We start from the raw sequence: 24,495 nt of genomic DNA, 5'->3' as shown, positions 1-24,495 counted from the left end.
TCCCCCTCCCCACTTTCTCATTCCATCATTCACTTGCCTTAATCATAGTCTCCCTTAGCCTAAAGAGCGTAACTGTGGGACATTAAATTGATTTTTTTTTCACCTGTGTGCCATATTGTTATTCTTTTTACCACATTTTTTGTCCTATGAGAAAGGGTCTCATCAAGACCTGGAACAATTCGTACATACACATGTAGGTGAGCACTATTTTTGTTATTCTTTTTGGATAGATCTAGTTTGAAAATGCAAAGTAGTAGTTCTAAATTCTTGTTTCAATCTCAGTATAGATTGTCCGTTCTCTTCTTAACCATATGGAGAGTCCCGCCCACCGAAGATCACATAATGGTATCAAGTAGCAACTTGAAGACAGGGCCCGTGTGTCTGGGTTTCCTCGGGGTTCTCCCATTTCCTCCCACTTTCTTCATTGCACCGTTTCCTTCATTTCTCATCATTGCCGTCTCCTTTAGGCTAGCCAGCATAATCATGGGACCTAAAACTCAAAAATGTTCCATTTCTTTTACATATCACTAGATGGAGAATAAGGATAGCACATGAAGGCTTGTGTTCGAGATAAGCTGTGCAGAAAGTTTATTCTATATATATACAGGGTGTCCGAGAAGTCCTTCCCTGATTACAGAAATTGATAACTCAGGCTAGAAATAAGATAGAAATATGAAACTGGTGTTGAATTGTTTACAAACTATAAAAGTTTTTGTCTGTGTTAGGTTTGTTCTGTTCTGCACCACCTCATTGGGGTTTGGACGTCAGTGCCTATCTCGATAGGACATTTCCTGGGCGATGGATTGGTCGTGATGGACCAACAGCTTGGCCTCCACGCTCTCCTGACATAACCCCATTAGACTTCTTTTTATGGGGTTATGTCAAGGATGAGGTCTACCGAACACGTGTACCAGATCTTGAAACCCTGCAGCAACGAATAACCACAGTCGTTGCATCGATCCCTCCAGTGATGTTGGGTAATGTGTGGATGGAAATTGAATATCGCCTAGATGTGCTACGTGCCACCAAGGGTGCTCATGTGGAAGTGTACTGATGTGACCAAAACTTTTATAGTTTGTAAACAATTCAACACCAGTTTCATATTTCTATCTTATTTCTAGCCTGAGTTATCAATTTCTGTAATCAGGGAAGGACTTCTCGGACACCCTGTATATATATATATATATATATATATATATATATATATATATATATATATATATATATATATATATATATATATATATATATATATATATATATATAAACTACATGAATTATTAAAATAATATTAACCAGAAAGAAAGTGGAAACTACTCAGCCTCTGTTATAACTTCCCAAACTGTCAGGTAATCATAATTTCACTTTCATATCCTTTCTGTAGTTTCTGCAATTCAAAAAATGTTATAATACACTGCTCAATTTTTGTTACTTTCGTAAAACTCACGTATACGCCGATATAGATAAGGATTTGATTTGGTTACTTCAATGTTGTTTGTTTTTCATTTTAGATTGTGATGGATAATGGCGCTGCTCGAAAAGAAGGCAGTGCTCAAAAACTTCAAGCTGCCGGAGATGCCATTGGAGATCCTTTTGAAATCAGTACAATAAGAAGAGAAGATATTGCTTTCCATAAAGGTAGTTACATAATCAATGTCGATACTACCTTTGCGCATTTTCCTTATTTTGTAGGACAATAATTTCGCGTCTATGTAATTTCTAGAACCTTTGTCAAGTCCTTTTCCCTTGTAATCGAAGAACAAGTTTTACCTACATCTTGAGTTGTTTATTTTCATATTTTCAAGTACTGTATTCCAGTATTTATCTATACTGCTGCAATATTTACGCATTAACTTGTTAAGAAATGGGCAATGTCTAGTATGGGATGTCACTTGTGTTGATACTTTTGCAGCTTCTCATATCGTATCAACATCTAAGGAAGCTGGAAGTGCGGCAGAAACAGCGTGCAGACGAAAACATTTAAAATATAAATGCTTAAAAGACCATTTTTTCATTCCCTTTGCTGTTGAAACAATGGGTGTTTTCAGCAAAGAGGCAAAGAATGTAGTGAAACAAATAGTTCACAGCTGGTTGTGAAAACAGGGAATCTGCGGAGCAAACAATTTTTAATACAGAGACTCAGTTTAGCTATTCAGCGGGGAAACGCAGCTTGCATTTTTAAATCATTCCCCTCTGCTCCTATTATGGAAGAAGTTTTTTATCTTAAATAGTTAATCCGTTCCACGCTAGCCACATCTACCGTCAAGTACTGTTATATGAAGGTTCAATTATATCACATTGCACAGCACAGTGTTGCCTGGAATTTCGTATATTATGTAATGCATTGATTCTTTGTACATCATTTTGTATATTTCGGTTAACTTTTTATCTATGACAGGTTGAGGATATTTCTTTTAATGTTTTGCATGTCTAATTTATTTTATGTTCTTTGGTTTGTCATTTAATTTACATTTTTATATTATGTATGTCCGTTTATAACTTAATGCAACTTTGTGTACTGGAAATTGTAAGTGGACAGATTGTCTGTTTCCTGATAAAAAGAAAGGTTTTATACTTTTAAAAAATATTATTAACGTAAGATTGAAAAAATAAAAGATAAAATGTAGACCAATTAAAGAAAGAAAAAAGAAATTATACAGAGGTTGTTTCCGATCTATGGTGACGAAATTACACACCTTGTGCAGCACCACGAAGGGAGAAGAGAAGGAAGCTGCCGGTCCTGTGGGCATCTTGGACCATTGACTGTGCGTGACAGGTGTGGTAAGTGCATATCGGGACAAATGACGCCGAAAATAAGTGCTTATTGGAAGGGCTACATAATTACTGCCCTTTCCGACGTGAACTACAGTTATAGTGCCGTTATCAAACTGTGCAAGGAGCGTGGATTCACTGTGTGTAAAAATGGCATATCACGGGTGTCGAAAGGGGCAGGTAAGGCGAGGTATGGGATGATTCCTGTGGGACAGAAACAGACCAACCTCCGGCCTCCCACTAGCCACGCACGAGCTAGAATTCGGGAAATGGAGGCTCTGGTCACCAGGGAGGATCCACCCATACAGAGGAGTATCGCGAACCGGCTACAGACATCACTGAAGACAATGTAAACCATCATTCACAGCTATTTGAGGTTGGTAAAGCGACGGAAGGGACGTGTTCACAAGCTTTGGCTAAAACATCCAGGAACGTCGTACCAACTTTCGAAATCTTTCTGACCGGTGAAAAGTGGAAGTTTGTTGTAACATTGGACGAAGCATATGTTTATCTGGATGACTGTCACAAACCATGTGCAATTTTCTATCGATCGACAGGTGCGAGGAACTTCCAAAGATGGTTTACAGAATGCAAGAAAAGTTTTGGCACAGGCTTCATGATCATTGCTGGATACTCGTACCAGGGTAAGCTGATCATACATCGTGTAGCCAAAAATACGAGGGTGAATACGGAATATTATCAGGTTAAGTCCTGACACTCGTTTATCGCCATGACATTTATATTAGTGCCGAATCCATAGTTTTCGGGGTCGCTGAGATGAACAGTGACACTTTCGATGCTGCTTAAATCCAAATTCAATCCGCAACTTGGGAAAGGGGGATGGACAGACATAAAAATGGTCGAAAATGACCGATATTAATGTCGAATCCGCAGTTTTCGAGGTCGCAAAGATGAACAGTGACTCTTCCGATGCAGTTTAAATCCAAAATCAGCTCTTAATGTCTAAAATGAAACGTATTCTCCCCATGCGAAGAACAGGTATTTTACTAGTATTTTATATACAATAAAGGCTGTTATACAAAATAGCTTTCGTTTTGTAATTGTATCATGTAGAGCTTCTAAGTGATTATTTCCAATATGAGATGATATTTCTATAACATACTTATGTTGTAATATTGTAAATTACAGGTAAAGTTGAGGGAGAAGACATTCTGCAGTGCAACAATCTTCCGTCGTCCCGTACGCCTCGGGGACACCAAGGGCCGTCCGCTTTTCTTATTCTTGCATCTGGTTTAGATAAAGTAAGTACCACAGTCGTTCTTCTTTTAACTTCAGAGTAATGTTTATTATTTTAAAGAAGGTAATATCTGTGTCAAACTTATTAACTATTATGATAACATGCTGATGATGATATAACAAGTTTCACATTTGATGAGTACATATTATTTATTTAGTTGCCTTTATTACCTTTCACTTATTTCGCATTTGACAACAGGAAATCATATTTATCTATATAAAACTGCATGGCGCTTAAATTACCTTTTCGTAATTGTGTAGTCGCTACTTAATCTCACTATAATTGGACTGTTAAATGTGCAATGAAGAATACTGACCCAAATATCATTAATTTCTGTAGCTCTTTGTGTTTACTTAAGCGAATTTGAGCTATTTCTTAGTATATGATGTTAAGCAGGAAATTATCTTGCGGGCACTTGTTAACGATATTAGTAATGTCTGGTGATGTTATAAGATATTATTTCATAGTGATAAATTAGTCCTGTGTAATTACCCTTACTTTTATTTATTTTTACGAGCATTAATTGAGACGTCTAACGTGTAATGGGTAATGGAGGATTATGTAGTACTACTAATATGTAATTCCATTGACCTACTTCTACGTACCAATCCACTTTAAATGATACCTCATATATTATCAGATATCTATATGATACTGCAATATGTCGTTTGTCTGAAAACAGCTACATCCATTTTTTCATCCCTTTCTAATCAAAATTGCCGGCAGCAGCTTCCTGAAAGATGTAGCACCAACAAGAGGAGAGTTATTTTCACACCAGCAATACAGTTAATGTCAAAGAACTTTATATTTGTTTACAGCAACTTAGTTTTTCACTTGAAAACTTAATACACGACATACGAGGGGCTATCGTAAAGTTTTAATTATCATAGTTTAAAAAAAAAAAAAAAAAAAACAGGATACAGAAATTGTGATTTATAGTTGTTAACCCCTCTCTATGTAGTTGCCACCCAGATTTATACATTTCTCTCAGCGTTCCTTCACTTTACGAATACCATCATTGTTGAAAGTCTCATATTGTGCTTTAAACCATTCTTCCATCTCATGAATGACGTCATCTTTTGTTGTTAAAATGGCGACCAGGGAACGGATTCTTCATTTCGGGAAACAAGAAAAAGTCACTGGGTGCGAATTCGGGAGAATAAGGGATGTTGCATTACCTGAAAGCCACACGCTCTTACTTTGTCGACAGCAACGTGAGATGAATGAGTTGGTGCTTCTGAAAAGATGTCAGCAAACGAGGAACCCAGTGCACAGATACCTTAAGACATGTGAAGTCCTTAATGGATAATTTTCCACACACTACCATAACTGAGACCAGTCTCATTCATAATCGTTTGGATAGTTAAACGTTTGTCTTCGAGGATTAAACACTCCACTTTCTTTACAGTGGCCGCATCGACCGTCAGGGATGGTATTCCAGGTCTTGGGTCCTCTGTGAGGTACATATGAGCAGTTTGGAATTTCCTTTTCCATTTTACCATGATGTCATAAGATGGACAATCATCGCCATACACAACCTTCATCTCATCATGAATTTTTCTTGCATTATTACCCTTCAAATACAGGAACTTTATCACACAGTGAGCCTCAATCTTATCCATTTTGCACTATGGTCACTTTTGCCACAACCTGTAAAAATAATAATTAACAAAAATCATTAGAAGCTAATTTCCTTAACATCATGTTCACTCATGTCCAGAATTATTGTCGCATGTCTATAAATATGTTGTTCTAGGCATATAATTTGATAACGAATGCGTCCGGTATTTCTTATAATGTTAGTATGTGTGTAATCGGCAAAGACGTGTATATGGCAAATTTGATGTCAAAAGAGTAGTAAATAAGAACATTAAAACGAAAATAAAATTTTCTTGACCATTTAGCACATTTTCTTTTACTCATTCTAATTTTCGTATTTATAATTCTTTTCCTATGAAATTTAACACAAATATACATTTCCCGAGTATACACATAGTATCAATATTAAAAGTACCCTGCAAAATCATTATCAAATTATATTCTTACAAGAAGACAGTTATAGATATGCGACAATAATTTTGGACATGAGTGTACATAAGAAACAAACATAACTCTGACAAAATTCCATAATCATATTTTAATAACTTTCTGGTAATAATTAAAACTTTACGGTATCCCCTCGTATTGGAGTATCAATGACGATATTTGTATCCCAATTTAGTAGTAGAGTTCCCTCCTTTAGAACCTTGCTGTTACGTAGGAACATAAAGGATGATTTCGTTACATTATAAGATTATTTGTAATCTTGATTTTATGCGATATAAAAGGAAATAGGTGAATCGATATACAATATACAATATCGACGTACGATATGTCTTCTCCCGTGGCTAAATGGTTACTTTCAGTCTTTTAGTGCGGATGACACGGGTTCAGTTTCCGGAGGGAGCAAATGTGATTCAGCTCTTAATATGAACTGTAAGCACACGTGTTTATATAACCTCTCTGATGAAAAGGGACATTAAACTCCAAGCAGAAAATAAAAGTATAAAAATGAATTCAGTTGTAGGAAAATTCCTTCTTTTTTTGAGAACATGTATTTTGACCGAGTCTAGGTGTCGCAGTGAAAATATGTCAGAATCGTTAAATAAGTAAAATGTAAAGTGAGTGCTCGTTTATACTTCACTTACACTAGAAGGTCTTATATTTAGTTATATAGTGGAAAATATCTTTCTAAAATCCTAGAAACAGATAAATCACACAAAAATTCCAATTCACACATGAATGTTTTGATTGGCTTACCTCACTTCAGCACCCTATTAAATCTTTGTATCACATACTAGCTTATTTTATAAGTTAAGGTATTAACTGTAATATTAATACCGTACAGAACTTAATTATTTCTGTTGTAGTATCAACATGTAGATTTATATGCTCCGACATACTATGCAAAATTTTGAATCATCTACCTTATTTATTTATTTTTTATTTTAATTATTTTTTAAACTTTAGCGTGAAGTTACGGTCTTCTTCAATCATACTTGTACAAAGTAAATATATTTGTATACATAATTTAGGATTCATCATTAATCGGAGGATTTCTGTCTCATTTTCAACGATAGCTTTAAATATAAAATTTATCAAAATAAATATTGAAACTGTGTTTGGTGTGACAGGTTATCATCGCTTTCAAAGGTTAATCGGGAAATAATGGTAAACTATAAACCAGTTACTATGAAGTAAGTGATTTTGTTACGTCACGTTTGCCTCAACTTGTTTATGAAGGGTTATTTGAATTATTTACTATATGAAGGTTAATCGTGTATCCTGCCCTTTAGGTATTTACCACTTGTATCCATGGGTTTATTCATGTTAGTATAGTTGAACATAACTAATAAACTTAAAGCTTTTTTTTTCATGAACATTATATACATTAATAAACATTCTCAGATGCACCGAGTAGTGGAGTTACCTATTTGGATGATGATGATGATGGTGATGGTGATATTATTATTCAACAATATTCTCAGCGGCTTTTGAAGTCTCGGTGACAAAATTGGCGAATTCTTACAGTGTGTTTTTTTTTCTTCTTTTTAGAAATGTTGATATTTTCATATAGCCTCGCTGTTGAAAGGGACGTTAAACTCAAATTATCCAAATTCAAATGTTGATATCATTTGCTTAGCGATTGTCTCGAGATCGGTGAATAAAATGAACGTAAATCATATGAGTGCCACTGGGCATAATTCGGGAATAACCCGTGTGGTTCATGATATCGCCAGCTGAAATCACCTTGTATGACAAGTTCGAGAATTCTCCGGCGTCTCATAACAACTGACAGAACAACTACTTGGCAGCACTGTTTCTTGTTACGGTAGTGGTGCGTGAGTGATTATTGCACATTTATTTTCCAAATATTAATAGGAGAACGAACTAGAGCATGACTGTGTACTGCACAGTGCTTTGTAATTTATAAATAGAAGTGACTAACATGATCGATGTGCGCGGTTTATATTGTCTCTAAAAAGTGTCATGTTCTTTAAGCATGAGCAAACCCCAATACCAACAGCATTAACATGATTATGTTCACGTGTACATATTTACCTTATGTTGTTTCGCGAACAGAATTTTTTTAGGCGTAAATTCAACAAATACTTTTTTTTAGCGACTTTAAAAGCTGAATTCAGCAACATTTTGCCAATAAGAGTTGAAAGCAGTGATAGTAGTAGTTCGTATTTTATTTCTTAGAACGAATAGAAGTACAGCATGATCGTTCAAGGAGCTCCGATTTAGAGAGAAAAATATAAAATTGAACCACTGCCTTAGATAATAGGAATGTTTAATTTCATAATATACTTAATGGAGTAATGGGATGCATATTAAATAATTAAAAATCAAATCTACACTCACGAAAGCACTCAATTGGCAAACTGTTGTTCGACGAAATGTTTCAATGACCTGTTGTTCAGCTTTCTCATGCGTGTTTCTCAACAAATCACACAGCTTGTAGAACTAAACATTTTGATCAGTCTCCACTGTAAAGGAAATGCTAATGTCCCTTGTTTCACTGCTGTTGAAACGTTGTCAAAAATCACTTCTTCCCTAAAACAAGCAAGCAATCATACAGTGTAAATATTAATTGTTAATAAAACATGGTTGCACGTTATTTTCTGAATATTTTCAAACTGCTGTTTCATTCCTCTTGAGTGCTTTTCTTTTTGAATTTGTATTCAAAATAGATGCTTGTTAGATGCCTATATAGAGCCAACCAACTGATGAGAAAAGAAAGTAGTGGTTTTTGACAAAGGATTTTAACAGTAGTGGTTTTTGACAAAGGATTTTAACAGCAGTGATTCAAGCAACATTAACAAGTCCTCTACAGTGGAGGAGGCCGATTAAAATGTGTAGCTCTACAAGCAGCGTGAAACACTCATGAGGTAGATGACATTTGATCATTGAAACGTTGTCAGCTTATCGTTTGTCATTTGGATACTTGCGTAAGTCCAGATTTGATTTTTAATTTTCTTCATAGCTTCTCCCTTTTCCTAAAACCCGAAGTACCTTGCATAAGAGAAAATGTTAAGTGTATATAAGCTTTAATTCCATCATTTCTTATTTCAGCACGGTGTAGACTCGGAAAAGCCCTTGAAGTACTCTCATTTAGACATCGCTGCGTCTGCTGGCGAATGTCCAAAATCACCAACAGGTGCACCCGTTGCTGCTTTAGTTATTAACTATCTTCAGGGTAAATTCTAATATACACTGTCACAGATAGTGAATGTTACGTATTTAAATAGAATATTATCGAGGATTTTTTGGGTACTAAGAATTACGTATTGTTGACGGTTTAATTCAAGCTTAATTGTTATTGTTAATGACTGTGAAATGCCAGTGTAATGGATTAGTGTGCAAATTATGAGCTCTATATCCTAATGGTGAATGAGGTATTTCTCAAAACTATAAAACAGTTATTATGGCGTAAATGATTTTGTTATTTCGCGTTATTTTTATCTCAAGCAGTTTATAAAGGTTTATTTCAGTTAGTTACTGTATGAAAGTTACGTCTTTTGTGTGATTTCATTATCATGACATAGAATGAATTACTTATTGATGATATCAAAGAAATTAACTATTTTCTAGTATTTTTTCTATGATTAGTGAAATGTTTGAACTGTGATAGGGCATTGTACTTATATTTGTTGTCAACATCGGTGATTTTATTTGATTCTTGGTTCGATATCTGTGATTTTGTAGTTTTTGTTGCTGTATGCAGTTACAACTTATACTGGATTTTTGAAGCTGTGTTCTGTAATATGCAGTTTAAGTGTGTTTTTTTAGATGAAGAGAGATGCTTGGTGCAACATGGTATTGTTACATATCATGACAATTTGAATTTTACATATTAAAGTAATCGGTTAAGTTTGGTCCTTTCAGCGTTACTTAATTCTCGAAATTATTTATTTTAGAAAGAGTATGGTCCACTCTAAAGCTGAGAAAATATAGCTCTTAGTAGCCTAAGTAATACTTCTTATATTAAAAATCGCTTATCTTTACGTAACTGTAAGATTATAAAGAACGGAGTGTAGTACCCGAACCACTATTTGAGCTTGTACTCTCAGCAGGATTTAAACCTGCGGCTATAGAGCTCCAAAAAACGAGGCAAGAAGCTACTTAGAAACCATGTTCCTTACATTGTAATGTAAAGATGTGCAATATACACGTGTATATTCAGAAAGAGTACCCTCCACATATTTAGAGAATGCCGTTATAGCTGTACGCTGGTTCCGAGTCCATTATTCACATATACATCTTTTGTTGTTTATGCTGTCATAATATTCAGGTGTAGAAGTACTCAAAAGTTCGAGTACCTTAATAATACGAATTATTTTAAGAAATCGTATGTTGTAAACCAGAAAAATGCTAGTACTGTTTGATTTCTGTAGTACGTTGGACCTATTCAGAATGTTCCACTCATTGCTCCTTTTTATACAAAGTTGTATAGGTGGTATCTGTATTTGTTGAGTAACTCTAAAATATTCCAATAATTCAGTTCGGAGTACATTAAGGGATATAGCTTAATTATTCACGTAAATAGTTTATGCATCAATTGTGCAATAATTCTACTAGGCTACATTAAGAAGAGTATAGCTGAAATTATTCCTGTGAGTGATTTAAAATATTGAAATAATTTTATTAGGTATATATTAACCCTCGGATGACCAACGGGGAGGGGGGTTTGTGCCCACCTCAGTACATTTTTTTTGTAATTAGTCTTCTAATCGTTTCTTTAAAATTTTAAGAAAGTATGTTATTGCTCAACATATTTCGCTAAAGCGTATACCTTACGGTAATTCAAATTGAACGATACTGTGTCTCATATAATTTGCTTTTTTACGTTGGTGATCACAAAGTACCCCCCTTCGTTGGTAGAAGATGTAACTAAAATTTAGAAGTGTCACTCCTAGATGGCAGTATAATATATTAGTCTTATAGCTATATATAGCTGTTCACTTCAGGCCCTGTAGATTTTTGTGAGAGTTTCTCTAATTTGTTTCTTTTGAGAGATGTATTTCATCGTAACAGGTGGGCACAAAATAACCCCCCCCCTTCCCCTCCTGGTAGTCCGCGTTACAAAAAATACCTAGGTAATGCGAGGGTTAATGGGATATAAAATGAAATGAATGAATGGCTGAAATTATTCCTGATGCACGTTTTCAAACACATTTTGTCCTTAATGTGAGCCAAGAGTAATGTAGAATGTTAATAAGATAAACAGTGTGTCACTGCCAAATATCGATAAATAATTAATTATTTTTGATACGTGATATACATATATCATAGACTGGTTTTAAAGAAAATGTAGTTTCTAATTAGAGAACATGAATTCTAAGTAGGTACTAAAATATTAAAATTAGTAATGCGCCGCGTGACACATAATGTATACATATTGTATTACGTACTTTTTTTAATTTGTTTAATCATTTGTGTATTTCAAGAGTTTGAAGGGTAGAAAGGGAATAATAAAAGTATGTTGTACAAAACTTTAAAGCTCTGAAGATCAGAAAAATGTATTACGTGAAATATATGATAGAAAAGTGTTCGCAGGATAAGATAAGATAAATTATACAATATATACTAAAATAATGACACATAGAATACAAATTCTTTATTAGGTGATTCCAAGCGTTTGAAAACGATTCACGTAATCCCTAATAATGCTTCTTAAATACAGATTAAGTTTGTTTAAAAAGTACTGTAAGTTGAAACTAAATAAGAAAAAAAGTGAAAAGAGGCCAGATTCATTTTGGAAGAGAAAAGCTGTGTTATGAATTGGAATGCAGGACTTAAAATTATTAGAAAGACTTAATTTGTAGCTGAGTTTTCTACCGCCACCAGGGAGGGAAATGGATTTGTGGTGTTTAGTTTCACTTTTGTCAACTCTTGTTATAATTGACTGAATCCGTTTTGATCAGCCAATCAGCGTTCAGAACCTTTTTCCGGGATCCTGTTATATTTAGTTACTTATTGAAAATAAAACAGAATTCGTTAAAATTCCTTATTACTTTTGATGTTGAAGGATTTCTATGTTACATTTGTGTTATTGTTTAGTTGTATGGTAATGTGTGTTGTGAATGGCTCGAAATAGTGTGTTTGTATCACTCAAAAGAATGTTTACGGTTACTGTAATTGTTGTAAAAAAATAAAATCCTGAGTAATGAAAGACTGAAACAACTAACTGCAAAATATTGATCTTGCCCTTTTTATGTTTGTGTTTATAAAATGTGTGTGTTTACTTTTGCTGGTGCACAATTATGTTTTCATAAATCTTCTAGTCGGTTAAGTTCTTTACTGGATAACGGGGAAGAAAAGAGTGTTACTTGCAGTTTCTAGAGCTTGCAATAAAAGATAGCAGATCGCATAGTTATAGTATTCATTCCGCTTCGCCTCATTATTCTCGTGTTCTATTCTATTATATTTGTGTCTGGGTTTTATAATGATGTTACCTTCTTTGGTTCCACACGTTTGGCAATGCAATAATATTTTTCATTCTATTTAAACATTATTTAATAGTAAGTTACAGTTTAACAAATTCTGTAAACTTATTCATAAATGTGATACCAAAAATAATTAGCATAGGGATCCCACATTTTACAAACGTAAAAGGAATCCATTTTAGAAGATAAACTATGAGACGTGTGCACACTGTAAACGACATTTCGGTCTACCACATACAAGACAGAGTTTGTTTCCTCCTTAGAACCGTGAGTTCGAGTTTTCTTGTGCGTTTTGCATCCTTACCGAGGTTACGAAGGATAGGAGCTGCTATTAACGTGGGCTGCGAACTACAATCCATTGTAGTTGGTAGTGCACAAACCACCATGCAAGATAATTTTCATAGAGGAGCGTTCCCCACCACAGTATCTGAGAAGTGGGAACTGTATTTTACAGACTCGTAAACTGTTTAAAATCTTTCGACTTTTCAAGAGAAAATTTGAGAAATCCGGTGCTTTGTCATTAAAGTGATATTTTACCCCTTTTACAGCTTCGAGCCAGTCGATATACTCGTGTGTACATAACCATATAATAAAAAAGTAAATAAAAATTTTATTGTTGTGCCTATTTTTATTATTTTTGGCGGGCTTACTCTTGCACCTAGAAAATGGAAATTTTGCATACACATTCATTGTACCCCTTAGTATTTTTCAGATCTTTGCGTTAACACAGGGAGTCCAGAGGGGCATAAAGGTAAAAGAAAAAAATTAATATTTTTTAACAAAAAATCCCTTTTTTCGCGATTTTCCCGCTTCAGATACATGATACAGATGTGAATGGTACCGTTTGAAAGGCTGTTCTATTCTGAAGAGAATGAGGTACGAACCATGATCGTAGGATAAATAGGGAATGCTGTAGCTGTTTGACTGAAAGTCTATAATTTACCTAAAAAAAATAAATAAATAAAAAAGACACAATTTAAAGAAGTTAAAAAAAAATATCAATATAGATCCCGTGAGAAACTGAGTTTATATGCTAAAGAGCCATAATCTTAGTTTAAAGTCTTATTTTTATTGCATAGTGAAATTTTAGTAGATTTTCTGAAATTTTGCGAGAATATCGTACACTTACGTAATCAATAAAAGAAAATAATATAAGCAAAATAGCGTTATTAATTCCAGTACCATATTTAGAAATTTTTTAACGAAAATAGAGCATTAAGTTATTCTTATAAACTTGTTTGTTTTTGGACAGAAAGAGAGTATTTTGTCGTTTAATTTTATTATTATTATTATTATTATTATTATTATTATTATTATTATTATTATTATTATTATTATTATTATTATTATTATTACAAAAATACATTTGTTTTGGTATATTTTGTATCCTCAGAAACTTTTGAAAAACAAATGTAATGTAGATCGCTATTCATTGGAGAATTGACTGTTATGAAAATCATTATATACTTTTCCACTATTATTTCTATCTCGTTACTTTCGTTTTCAGTTCTAATTTACTGTACATTTTATTAAATTAGAAAATTAATCAACGCAAATATTGTATATCTGTTATCAAAGTAATGCTTCCTGAAATATTGTAGTTCTGGTTCCGTGTTTTTTTTCTTCTTCTTCTTCTTGGTGAAAAACAAACGTTTCTGAATACGTTGCCTCACATGTGAAATTTGGTCATTTAAATATATGTAAGTAGCGAATCTTATTTTCAATGTGTGGGTTTTCTCATTTTATAATTTATTGCATTATCAATACGCTTCTGTTAAATAACATTTTTATGGTTTGATATATTATTGGAAAATATTTAAGAAGTAAACAGCTTAAAAAAAGGGCATTCCACCAAATATTGCGTCACATCCTTTAAATAGCGGAAGGTCAAACTGCAGGTGACAACACAACGCGAATAGTTAAAAACTGTTATACAAGAATTCCTATTTTGTTGTGATTACATTTTCCATATTTTAATATCAATGATCCGTTCAAACCTTTTTCTGTAAGTGCCAGGATAAATACATTTTGAAAAGACTTAATTCTTCCTCACTAATTGTTAGAATTATTGTGTAAAATGTGTTGGAAATTTATAATTTAGACAAAAAGTCATATAGAGTTTATCTATCTAATATGTGAACAGATTTTTTGAAAGTGAAGTACTCGTGTATAAACATACAGAAACTGTTATATATAAACAAAAAACCTTTATGTTGATGATAGATTTATGTGTTTGTAGGATGTAAGTTGTAAAAAAAGTGAAAAACAAATACTAACTCAATGAAATTTTAAAAAATGCCGTTCTATTATCCAGGGAAAACTGTTTTTAAACATGTAGATTTCGTTTCTCTCAAATCCCTTCACGTGCTTCCTTTGTTATTTTTATGTAAATTTGTTTTAAGTTGATCCATATCGTAAATCTCTTATATGATAATGTTTTAGAACGAATGTATTGTACTTAAATGAATATGTTGGCATCATAACTGATAATATTTTTGTTTCGTTATTAATATCTAGCCGCTTTTGTTGGTGGTGAAAACTTTATGCAAAGTTACTATTTTAATTTAGCTTAGAGAAAATATATATGTTATTTGATAGATATTTTGTATTATTATTTTGCATTGGTTAGTTTCACGATTACCTGATACCATAATTACGTAGTTGTATGCTACAGTGGATCATGTAAAATCAGCAGTACTTTGGGGAAGTCAGGGAGATTTATTATATCATTATTTTTTTTCTTCTTACATGTATGAATCCATGCGTTGAATCGTTTAACCCTTCAGTCCCGACCTATCTGCGTGTAATAGCCTCTCTTTCTTCACATTCTTCTGACTCACGTATCTACGTGGTAGTGATCTCCCCTTCTTCACATTCTTATGACGTACCTATGTGGTACTGATTTCTTCACATTCTTCCGCCCTCCCTAGTGATAGTGACAATCTCCTGCCCATGCTTCCGACGTATTTACATAGTAGTGACTTCTTCAGATTCTTCCGTCTTACCTACGTTGTAGTGACAGTCTCCTTCTTCAAATGCTTCCGACCTACGTACCTACATGGTAGTGATCTCCCCTTCTTCACATTGTTACGACGTACCTACGTGGTAGTGATTTCTCTATATTCTTCCGTATGTGGTAGTGATAATCCCCTTCTTTACATGCTTCCGACGTATCTACGTGGTAGTGACAATTTTCTCTCCATGCTTCCGACGTATTAACAGGGTAGTGACTTTTTCACATTCCTCCATCCTACCTACGTGGTACTGAGAGGCTCCTTCTTCACATTCTTACGACGTACCTACGTGGTAGTGACCTCTTCACATGCTTCCGACGTCCTACGTGGTAGTAAATTCTCCACATTCTTCCGTTGTACCTACGTGGTAGTGGCAATCCCTTCTTTACATGCTTGCAATGTATCTAGAACAATCCCCCTCTCCACATTCTTTTATCCTACCTACGATGCTTCAGACTTCACTATGTCGTACAGTAGTGACTTTTGCAGTGCGATGTTTGAAATGGTATAACTTCTAAATTATTTATCATATTTGGGTCGCAGTTTTATCTTGAACAAGATGCTTTGAGAATATGAATTAGAGATATAAAATTTACTCTTTCGTCTATGTGGTCAAGTTGCTATTTAAATTCCCATGTTATTGAGGGATTAAGATTAATTTTGTAAAAATATTTTAGCACTTCGTTTGACCTAGGTTTTGTCATGTCATTTTGATTAAAATACGTATCCTAAGGGGGGAATTTAAAAAAAAAAAAAGTACCAAAATGGAATATCTCAGGAGTCTCAGAAATTAAGCACATAAAACTTTGTATATAAACTCCCTGTTAAAAATAATTAGACATGTGTACCAATGGTTTCGAAAATTAGGATCCTAGAGGGAGAAAGAAAGGGGAGGGTCAGTATCTATGAATTTTTTTGGTGTCGAAAGTGGGGAAACGGACAACCGTGTAAAATGAATTTTTAAATATAGTTAGCACTTGAGTTCATTTAGGTTTATGTCATTACTTTGATTGAAATATGTGTTCTAAGTAGGGGAAATGGTATTCAAAATTTTCACTAAATAGCCGTAGCACTGCTTGATAAGAGTTTTTAAACATGGTTAGCACTTGGCTAGAGTTGGATTTTATCATTCCATTTCGATTCAAATTCGCATCCTAAAGGGGTTCACACCTTTCAAATATTTTTCTCTAAACCTATTCTTCCGGTGAAAAAATCGGATATTTCAACAAGTTATGTTATAAATGGATCATATCGCCGCATGAGAACCAGAGGAATGTAACTCTATTTTCGTAGCTTTGCAGGTGAGACGACAAAAATATTACTTTCTTAGAAAGATGTGTTTTTAATAAGATGGTAATTGAGCTACATTACAACAGATAATCGACATACACCGAGTGGGATTTTCGAAATTGTGTCCAAAAATGAAGAAAACGAAAACCGCATTTTTGGAGTTACGTTCGTCTGGTTCTCATGCGACGATATGTACTGTATAAGAAAGACAAAGGTGAGTGGAATTAACGTAATTAACATAGACAAGTTTTCACTGATAAGTTTACCACCATATAATGAGCTTTGTTGTTTGAACATTGAGAAATTCCAAATATACTACAGATACTTTTATCACTCCATTAGTGCCAACGATATTTACTTGAAAGGGAAAGTATAAAGAACATTTCCCCAAATATTCTTATTATAATTTATGAGTAGAAAGTAGGGGAGCACTATCCAATATTGAGCAAATGGAAGTTTTCAGGAACAGAGGAAGCAATCTTAAATCCTCACATGTAGTTTTGAGGAAAGTTAAGAAAGTTTTGCACATGAAAGTCGATGGTATACGAGAACCACACCATCTATTAAGATGGCAGAGATTAAAAATATATCCCATCTATTCTTTCATGAACAACAACGTATATATATATATATAAAGATATCACGAGATGCAAATGTTATAATAATCGGACACATGCGGAAAAACAACTCTAGAAAATTATCTTTCCTGCTCGCAACCTTATGATCTTGTAATTACAACAAGCTTTGAAATTCAGACAGAAATACTGTGGCACCTTGCTGTACGTCTTTTATCCGTTCCAGAGTCTTGGGCTAAACACTAAACATTACGTATATCAAACGAATTTTCTCTATAAGAAATAAAAGGAAGGAAAATTATTAATCCGTTCTCATGAAAAAAAGAGTCATTTTGTTATTGCCATATTATATACATTGATAGGATTGAATAATTAACTCACACTATGGCCTAAGGAACCCGGCGGTTCACAAAAGATCTCCACTAACTTGTATTCTTAGCCAACTGGATCCAATTTCTATTTTGCATTCCTATTTCTGCAAGATCCATCTTAATATTGTCCTCCCATCTGCGTTTAGGTCTTCCTAATGGTTGTTTTCCGATTAGATTTCCAGCTAAACCTTTGAAAGCTTACCTACTTTGAAAGCTACATAACGTACCCACCTGAGCCTCCTAGACTTGATGAACAATGTTTGGTAAACGGTATAAATTATGCAGTTCCTCGTTATGAAGTTTGCGCCATTCCCCATTCCCGTTCCTCTTGGGTCTGAATATTTATCTCAGGATTTTATTTTCAAAAATTTTCAGTCTGCGTTCTTCCCTTACAGTAACCGACTATGTTTGGCAGCCATACAGAACAACAGGCATGATTATCGTTTTATATATAGGGCTATTTAAAGCTTCAAATTCCTCGACAGAATTAACGATGACAAAAATCTTGAACTGGGTAATAACTCCAGCTTGGGGGTTTGGCGGGAGGCTAACAGGCTCATCCTGTAAAAAAAAAAAAGAAAAAAAGAAAAAAAATCAAACATTCACAGGATTGAGGTAAAATACATTTAAACAATGCTTAATGCTAAAATACCTAAATGCCAAAGCAATTATCAGGCTTTCCAATGCTCCTATATTTCCTATTTTTCGTATATATTAGCGTCTCTTCCTATAAACTCTTACATTTTAGCGAGACCTCCTATATTTTTGTGGCATTGCTACTTCTACTTGTGAAAAGAACAAGGAAATAAAGTGTGGATGGTTGGAGGGCCTTTTCCACAGTAGAGTGGCTGAATGTATTTCGTTCTTTCGTGCTTGTTGCCTAAAGATGATTACACCAAGCAATATACAGTTAGCGAGCCTTGTCCAGTCAGTATTGGATTTAGAAAGCCACTTCTTTCTGCGTCATGTTCGAAACCGATGGTTAACTTTATCTTCTGTGTGCAAACGCATCGCGGAACAACTTCCAGGGCTGCATAAGTACTTTCTGAAGAATCTGCCAGCACAAGATAAAATCATGAAAATAATCGTTACAGAAGGATTAAACAATTTGTGAAAGACAAATTGTTGGAAGCCAAAAACTGCATTTCATCATTTGTACATCAGGTTTATATATATAAATTTGCGTTTCTTTTAACGAAAAGACCCGCTAATTCATTTACGGCTCAGAGCTAGTCAGAATGCTGCTATTGAGGTTTGTGAAGCCAGGTGTGTTGGGGGAGAAGGAGGGTACTGATTTATCTGCAATTGATTTCAAGAACTATCTGCGGCAACCTGGAGTGAAAGCGCAAACTGTAATAGCTAACTGCTCAGAGCTTCAAAAGAGGGAATTCAGGGAGGATGTGAGGCGATTCTACATTTATGTGGTTTCAAAACTGCTTAAGAAATAGCCAATATTGAAGCCATTGTTGAAGTAGCTGCAATGTCTACATCCACTATTCACAAAGGAGATAATTTGCATGGAATTTCGCAAAAGAAATGAAGCATTTGCAAATTATAACAACATCAATGTCTTCATGGACGAGTGGAAACTCTATTCTATGGAGCCACTTATCGAAGATTCTTGGTTTATGGAAAATCCTGAGTGTGATGATGTCAGATACTTGTCCATGGATCAATACTGGGCAAGAGTATGTGATATAAGAAATTCATGTGGAACAATTAAATATCCAGTGATGTCTAAAGTGGTCAAAGCTTACCTGTCAGTATTTCATGATAGTGCTAATGTGGAATGTGGTTTCTCAGAGAACAAACATATTTTAGGAAGTGATCGATCCCATCTTGTATAAAGACTCTGAGGACTGTAAAGGACAGCATTAGAATTTATGGAGGAAAAGTTGAAAACATACCTGTTACAAAGCAGTTAATAGATGCTATGCAGAACACCTGGAGAAAGTATAAAGATTACTGAGAAGAGTACAGATCCAAAGAGTCCACAGGGGCAAAGATTTTCAGAGAAGAAAGTGCGTTATGAAAAGCGAAGCAAGAAGCATTATCAAAGGAAGTTTCAGAATGAATCGTCTCTCTCTGAAGAAATTAAATTAAATGGACGAAATAGTACAGAAGGAAATGGAAGTAGCTACTAGACTGATGATAGATGCTCAGACAAGATTATCTTCTGCGCTGTCAAAATAGGACATGGCTGACAGTGTTGCCCAGGCAATGATCCACACCGCATCCTTGAAGATGACTGAACTACAGAAAATTCAAGACTAGCAGAACAAAGAGAATCGGAAGGTGGCAAATAAGCATATTCAGGCACTGAAGAAAACGAAAGTGTAACTGATATTTTTACTGTTGGATATATTTCCTTAGATGCACTAAGTTCTGTGTGCAATTGTGTATTTAGATACTTAACAAACCAACTCTTTATATCATGTGTTTTGCGATTTTTTTTTTTTTTTTTTTTTTTTTTATTATGAATTGTGTATTGATTTTTACAACTTACGTATATTATTAAAAAAAAATGATGATTAACATGAAAATGATAGGATCTTGCCAGTGATGAAATTATTCACATCTTGGAGACGTATACTTACAAACACTAATTTTCTGATGCAGATCCTTTATACACTTTCATTATGGTCGTTGCTTAGTACTAGTGAGCTACATACAAAAACTCTTAAGAAACTCGTATAAAATTTTGCAACGAGATAATTACCCATTTAGTTCTATTTAGAGTGGAATGTATGTTCTTATAACAATTGGTGTAATTTCCATTTATTTTTCTACCTATTGGATAATTGAAATGTTCCTTTTTCACAACTTCACAAAACCTTCTATATTTTTTCGTTGTGATTTCCTATATTTTTTCCATTAGCATTTGAAAGTTATACGAAATAAATGAAAATTTAACCTTACTTAGCCTTACTGAGAAGAGTCGAGTGTCTACTAGAATGATACTGAGAAGGGAGAGATGGTATTGTTTGGAAGGAGAGTCTGCTTCCAATAAAACTTCAGGATATAAAATTCTGATTCTCAGCAAAGTAGTGGCGTTTATCGGGTTGAGTGTCAATGTGACAGACCACAACAGCCGAGCACATTCTCGCATCGAAATGTCGTAGCTTAAAGAAAATAACCATAGCACTGCTAATTTATGTCTGATAGAGAAAGCAGAAACGGTAACTGAACGAAAAATTAAAGAAACCTATACTCAATTTAGATAAAGGAGATATAAATGTGATTTGAAGCATCTTTTTATTGCATATTTTCCCACAAGAAATAAACCAAGGTGTTTGCTACAGAAGGTAGTGAAAAAGCATGAACAACAGTGAACAGTGATGACTGAGTTATCGTTTGCATGTGTTAATTTTTGACAGAAGACTTGTGCTTCACATATTTTAAATCCTTTTGACCATTGTTTACCTATCCACATTTCTCTCCCATGTTCTAAATCCTCTTCGAATTTGTTCTAGGTTGAAGATAGAAGCAGGGTCTTCTAAAAGCGCTACTTATAAGAATACTTTTTTTTTTCGGTGAGTACTAGTCTTTTTTTTTTACATTTCCGTATAAAATTCTGGTGTTCGTTTCAATAAATTTTGACTCGTGTTTCATTATGCGAGTCGTATTCCAAACAGATTGTATACCAAGCAAAATTGTTCATGTCCGAACAGAACGTATACCAATTGGACTTATTCCAAATGAGACGTATACAGAGGTACCATTGTAACTTAACTTTCATATTAAGTAGATTCTATCATTTTATGGCTTAATAATTATAATATGACTACTTTATTTATATTCAATCTTTCTTACAGCATTCTTTAGATTCTTCTGCGCCTTTAAAATTTTCACACATAGACATTGCATCCTCCGCTGGTGAGTACCCGGATCCTCCAACAGGTAGTCCGGTTGCTGGACTTGCAGTGCGTTTTCTGTCTGGTGTGTTTGAATCCATGTGCAAAGATAAATGCCATACTGTGGGTTTCAAATGCGAATGTAACCAACCTCAATCATAAGTAGAATTAATGTATTGTAATTGAATTGTGATTTCTTATAAATATTATTATTATTATTATTATGAATAATTAATTCACGAAATAATAATAAAACAATTATATCATTGTTGGATTTATTGTATCCTTGTTGTAACTTTTAATTCAAAACTTCCTTTTAATGGAGAAAAAGTTCAGTATGTTGTACCGGTTGTAATCTCTAGTGAAATATATTTTAAAATTTGTATATCTCAATGACAGCTTTCTTCTTTCTTTCAATACAGTTTCAGCGTAAAATATAGGCGCAGATGCTACGACAACAATTTTCTTAGACATATATCTGGTTGGTTAACGGTATACTGTCTCATTCAGATGAAATTTTGTTTTTCTAATGAAATCGTAGACTTCTTTTTCTTTCAGAGTTCTCACTGACCTGGGAAAGTCAGGGAATTCAGTTTACTTGTAAAACGTCATGGAAAAATCAGAAAAGTCAGTTTTCTCGTAGAACGTCGTGAAAAAGTCAGGGATTTCAGTTTATTCATAAAACGTTCTGGAAAATCAGGGAATTCAGTTTACTCGTAAAACATCCTGGAAAAGTCAGGGAGTTTAGTTTATTCGTAAAACGTCCTGGAAAAATCAGGAAAGTCAGTTTACTCATAAAACGTTCTGAAAATGTTAGGGAATTCAGTTTATTCGTAAAACGTCCTGGAAAAATCAGGAAAGTCAGTTTACTCATAAAACGTCGTGGATAAGTCAGGAAATTGAATTTATTCCTAAAACGTCCTCAAAAAATCAGGAAAGTCAGTTTACTCGTAAAACGTTCTGAAAAAGTCTGGGAATTCAGTTTACTTGTAAAACGTCGTGGAAAAATCAGAAAAGTCAGTTTACTTATAAAACGTTCTGAAAATGTTAGGGAATTCAATTTATTCCTAAAACGTCCTCAAAAAATCAGGAAAGTCAGTTTACTCGTAAAACGTTCTGAAAAAGTCTGGGAATTCAGTTTACTCGTAAAACGTCGTGGAAAAATCAGAAAAGTCAGTTTACTTATAAAACGTTCTGAAAATGTTAGGGAATTCAATTTATTCCTAAAACGTCCTCAAAAAATCAGGAAAGTCAGTTTACTCGTAAAACGTTCTGAAAAAGTCTGGGAATTCAGTTTACTCGTAAAACGTCCTGGGAAAGTCAGGGAATTTTTAAGTACAAATTTTTACCTCAGAACTTTTTGTTGTTGGTGGTGGTGGTGCTACTGCAGCTGCCTTACCCAGCCAAGGTAAAGAATATTTTATAAAATAAATTTGTTTGTTTTGCAAAACTTATCTACCTATACGCAAATCATATACATATATATAGAACTCCCTGGTAGGGAAAAGTATTGTTTCTTTTTTACATTATATATAGGCCTGGAAAACCCGGAAAAGTCAGGGAATTTGTGATTGCCAAATAAGTAGAAATCCTGTCTTGGAATGAAATTAAGGTTACGGGTTGTTAAAAGAAATTGTGTGAAATTGTACCCAATCGTTGAATTTGGCAGTAAAACATCAAAAGATTCAGTCAAAAGAATTTCTTTATTAATAAAACAGACACCCTAGATGCTGTGTCTTTCTCCCAACGAGATGTTAGTGCATTAATTTCGCTCTCTGAAAGTTATGCGTTCTGAACTGAAGATGACAACTCAGCTGCAATTTAATGGGATTTTAAAAGAGCCCTAATAACCAATTCATGGTAGCACGCTTTCCCTATCTTTTAGAGACCAATGATATTCAGAATAATTCGATTAAATTCAGAGAGAAGGAATTCAAACATAGGTCAAAAATAAATTGAATCTCGTTGTTGGGAATATGTTTCTGAAAAGTAAAATTAAGTGCTCTCAACTAACCCTGTGGCCTATGGAACCCGGAGGTTCAATCCCGAGTTCACTAAAGCTCACCATTGACTTCTACCTTTAGTTCCAATTTCTACTTCGTATTATTTCAGCGATTCCCATCTTAATATTGTCGTTCCATCTGCACTAAGGTCTTCCTTATGGTCTTTTTCCGATTGGGTTTCCAGTTATAATTTTGAGATTGTTCCTTTTTTTTTTTTTTTTTTTTTTTCATTTTGTCTACATGACCTGTTTACCTGAGCCTCCCAGACTTAATGACCCTAACAATGGTAGGTAAACGGTATAAATTATGCAATCTCTCGTTATGAAGTTTCCGCCATTCCCCGTTGCCGTTCCTCTTGGTTTGATTATTCGCCTCAGGATTTTATTTTCAAATACTTTCAATCTGCGTTTTCCCCTTAAAAGTAAGTGATCATGTTTCGCAATCATATAGCACATAAGCATGATTATCATTTTATGTACAGAGTGGGTCATTTAAAGTGACGCTTCTTTCTAAGTTCTAATCTAATTGGAAGATAATGTATTTTGGTGCCAAGTAAATAGTAAGGGAGGGTAGTAGTTTGACATTCGCTAATACCACCAAATTAACAGTGCTACCAACCAACATAACATTGTGCTTTTTCAAATGTCACTATGTCAGGTTATTACATATCTCAAATTGCATGTAAAACGAAAACTCAATACTACATTTAATATTCACAGATAATATTAAGATAGAGCTCACAGAAATAGGGGTACAAAGGGGAAACTGGATCTGATTGGCTAAGGATAGAAGTCAATGGAGAGCTTTTGTGAACGCGGCATTGAACTTCCGGGTTTCATCGTATAGTGTTAGTTTGTTAGTTAGTT

General features: G+C 34.2%; 1 protein-coding gene across 3 annotated transcripts in view; it reads left to right on the top strand.

Moving 5' to 3' along the window:
- Nucleotides 1-22,019, top strand: part of Dip-B (Dipeptidase B) — a 72,430-nt gene extending 50,411 nt beyond the window's left edge. For 2 of the 3 annotated variants that reach the window (XM_081734860.1, XM_081734858.1), the window contains exons 10-12: nucleotides 1,512-1,638; nucleotides 3,922-4,034; nucleotides 21,588-22,019. In XM_081734860.1, coding sequence (XP_081590986.1) covers nucleotides 1,512-1,638; nucleotides 3,922-4,034; nucleotides 21,588-21,788 — 441 coding nt within the window. In that variant the 3' untranslated portion in view covers nucleotides 21,789-22,019. Of the gene's footprint in view, nucleotides 1-1,511; nucleotides 1,639-3,921; nucleotides 4,035-9,148; nucleotides 15,124-21,587 lie in introns of those variants that run through there. The other variant, XM_081734859.1, reaches the window with a different exon arrangement.
- The last annotated feature ends 2,476 nt before the right edge of the window (nucleotides 22,020-24,495 follow it).

This window comes from Thermobia domestica, chromosome 12 (genome assembly GCF_964235325.1).
Source record: "Thermobia domestica chromosome 12, izTheDome1.hap1.1, whole genome shotgun sequence".
NCBI lineage: Eukaryota > Metazoa > Arthropoda > Insecta > Zygentoma > Lepismatidae > Thermobia > Thermobia domestica.
This window is presented reverse-complemented; position numbering and strand designations above follow the sequence as displayed.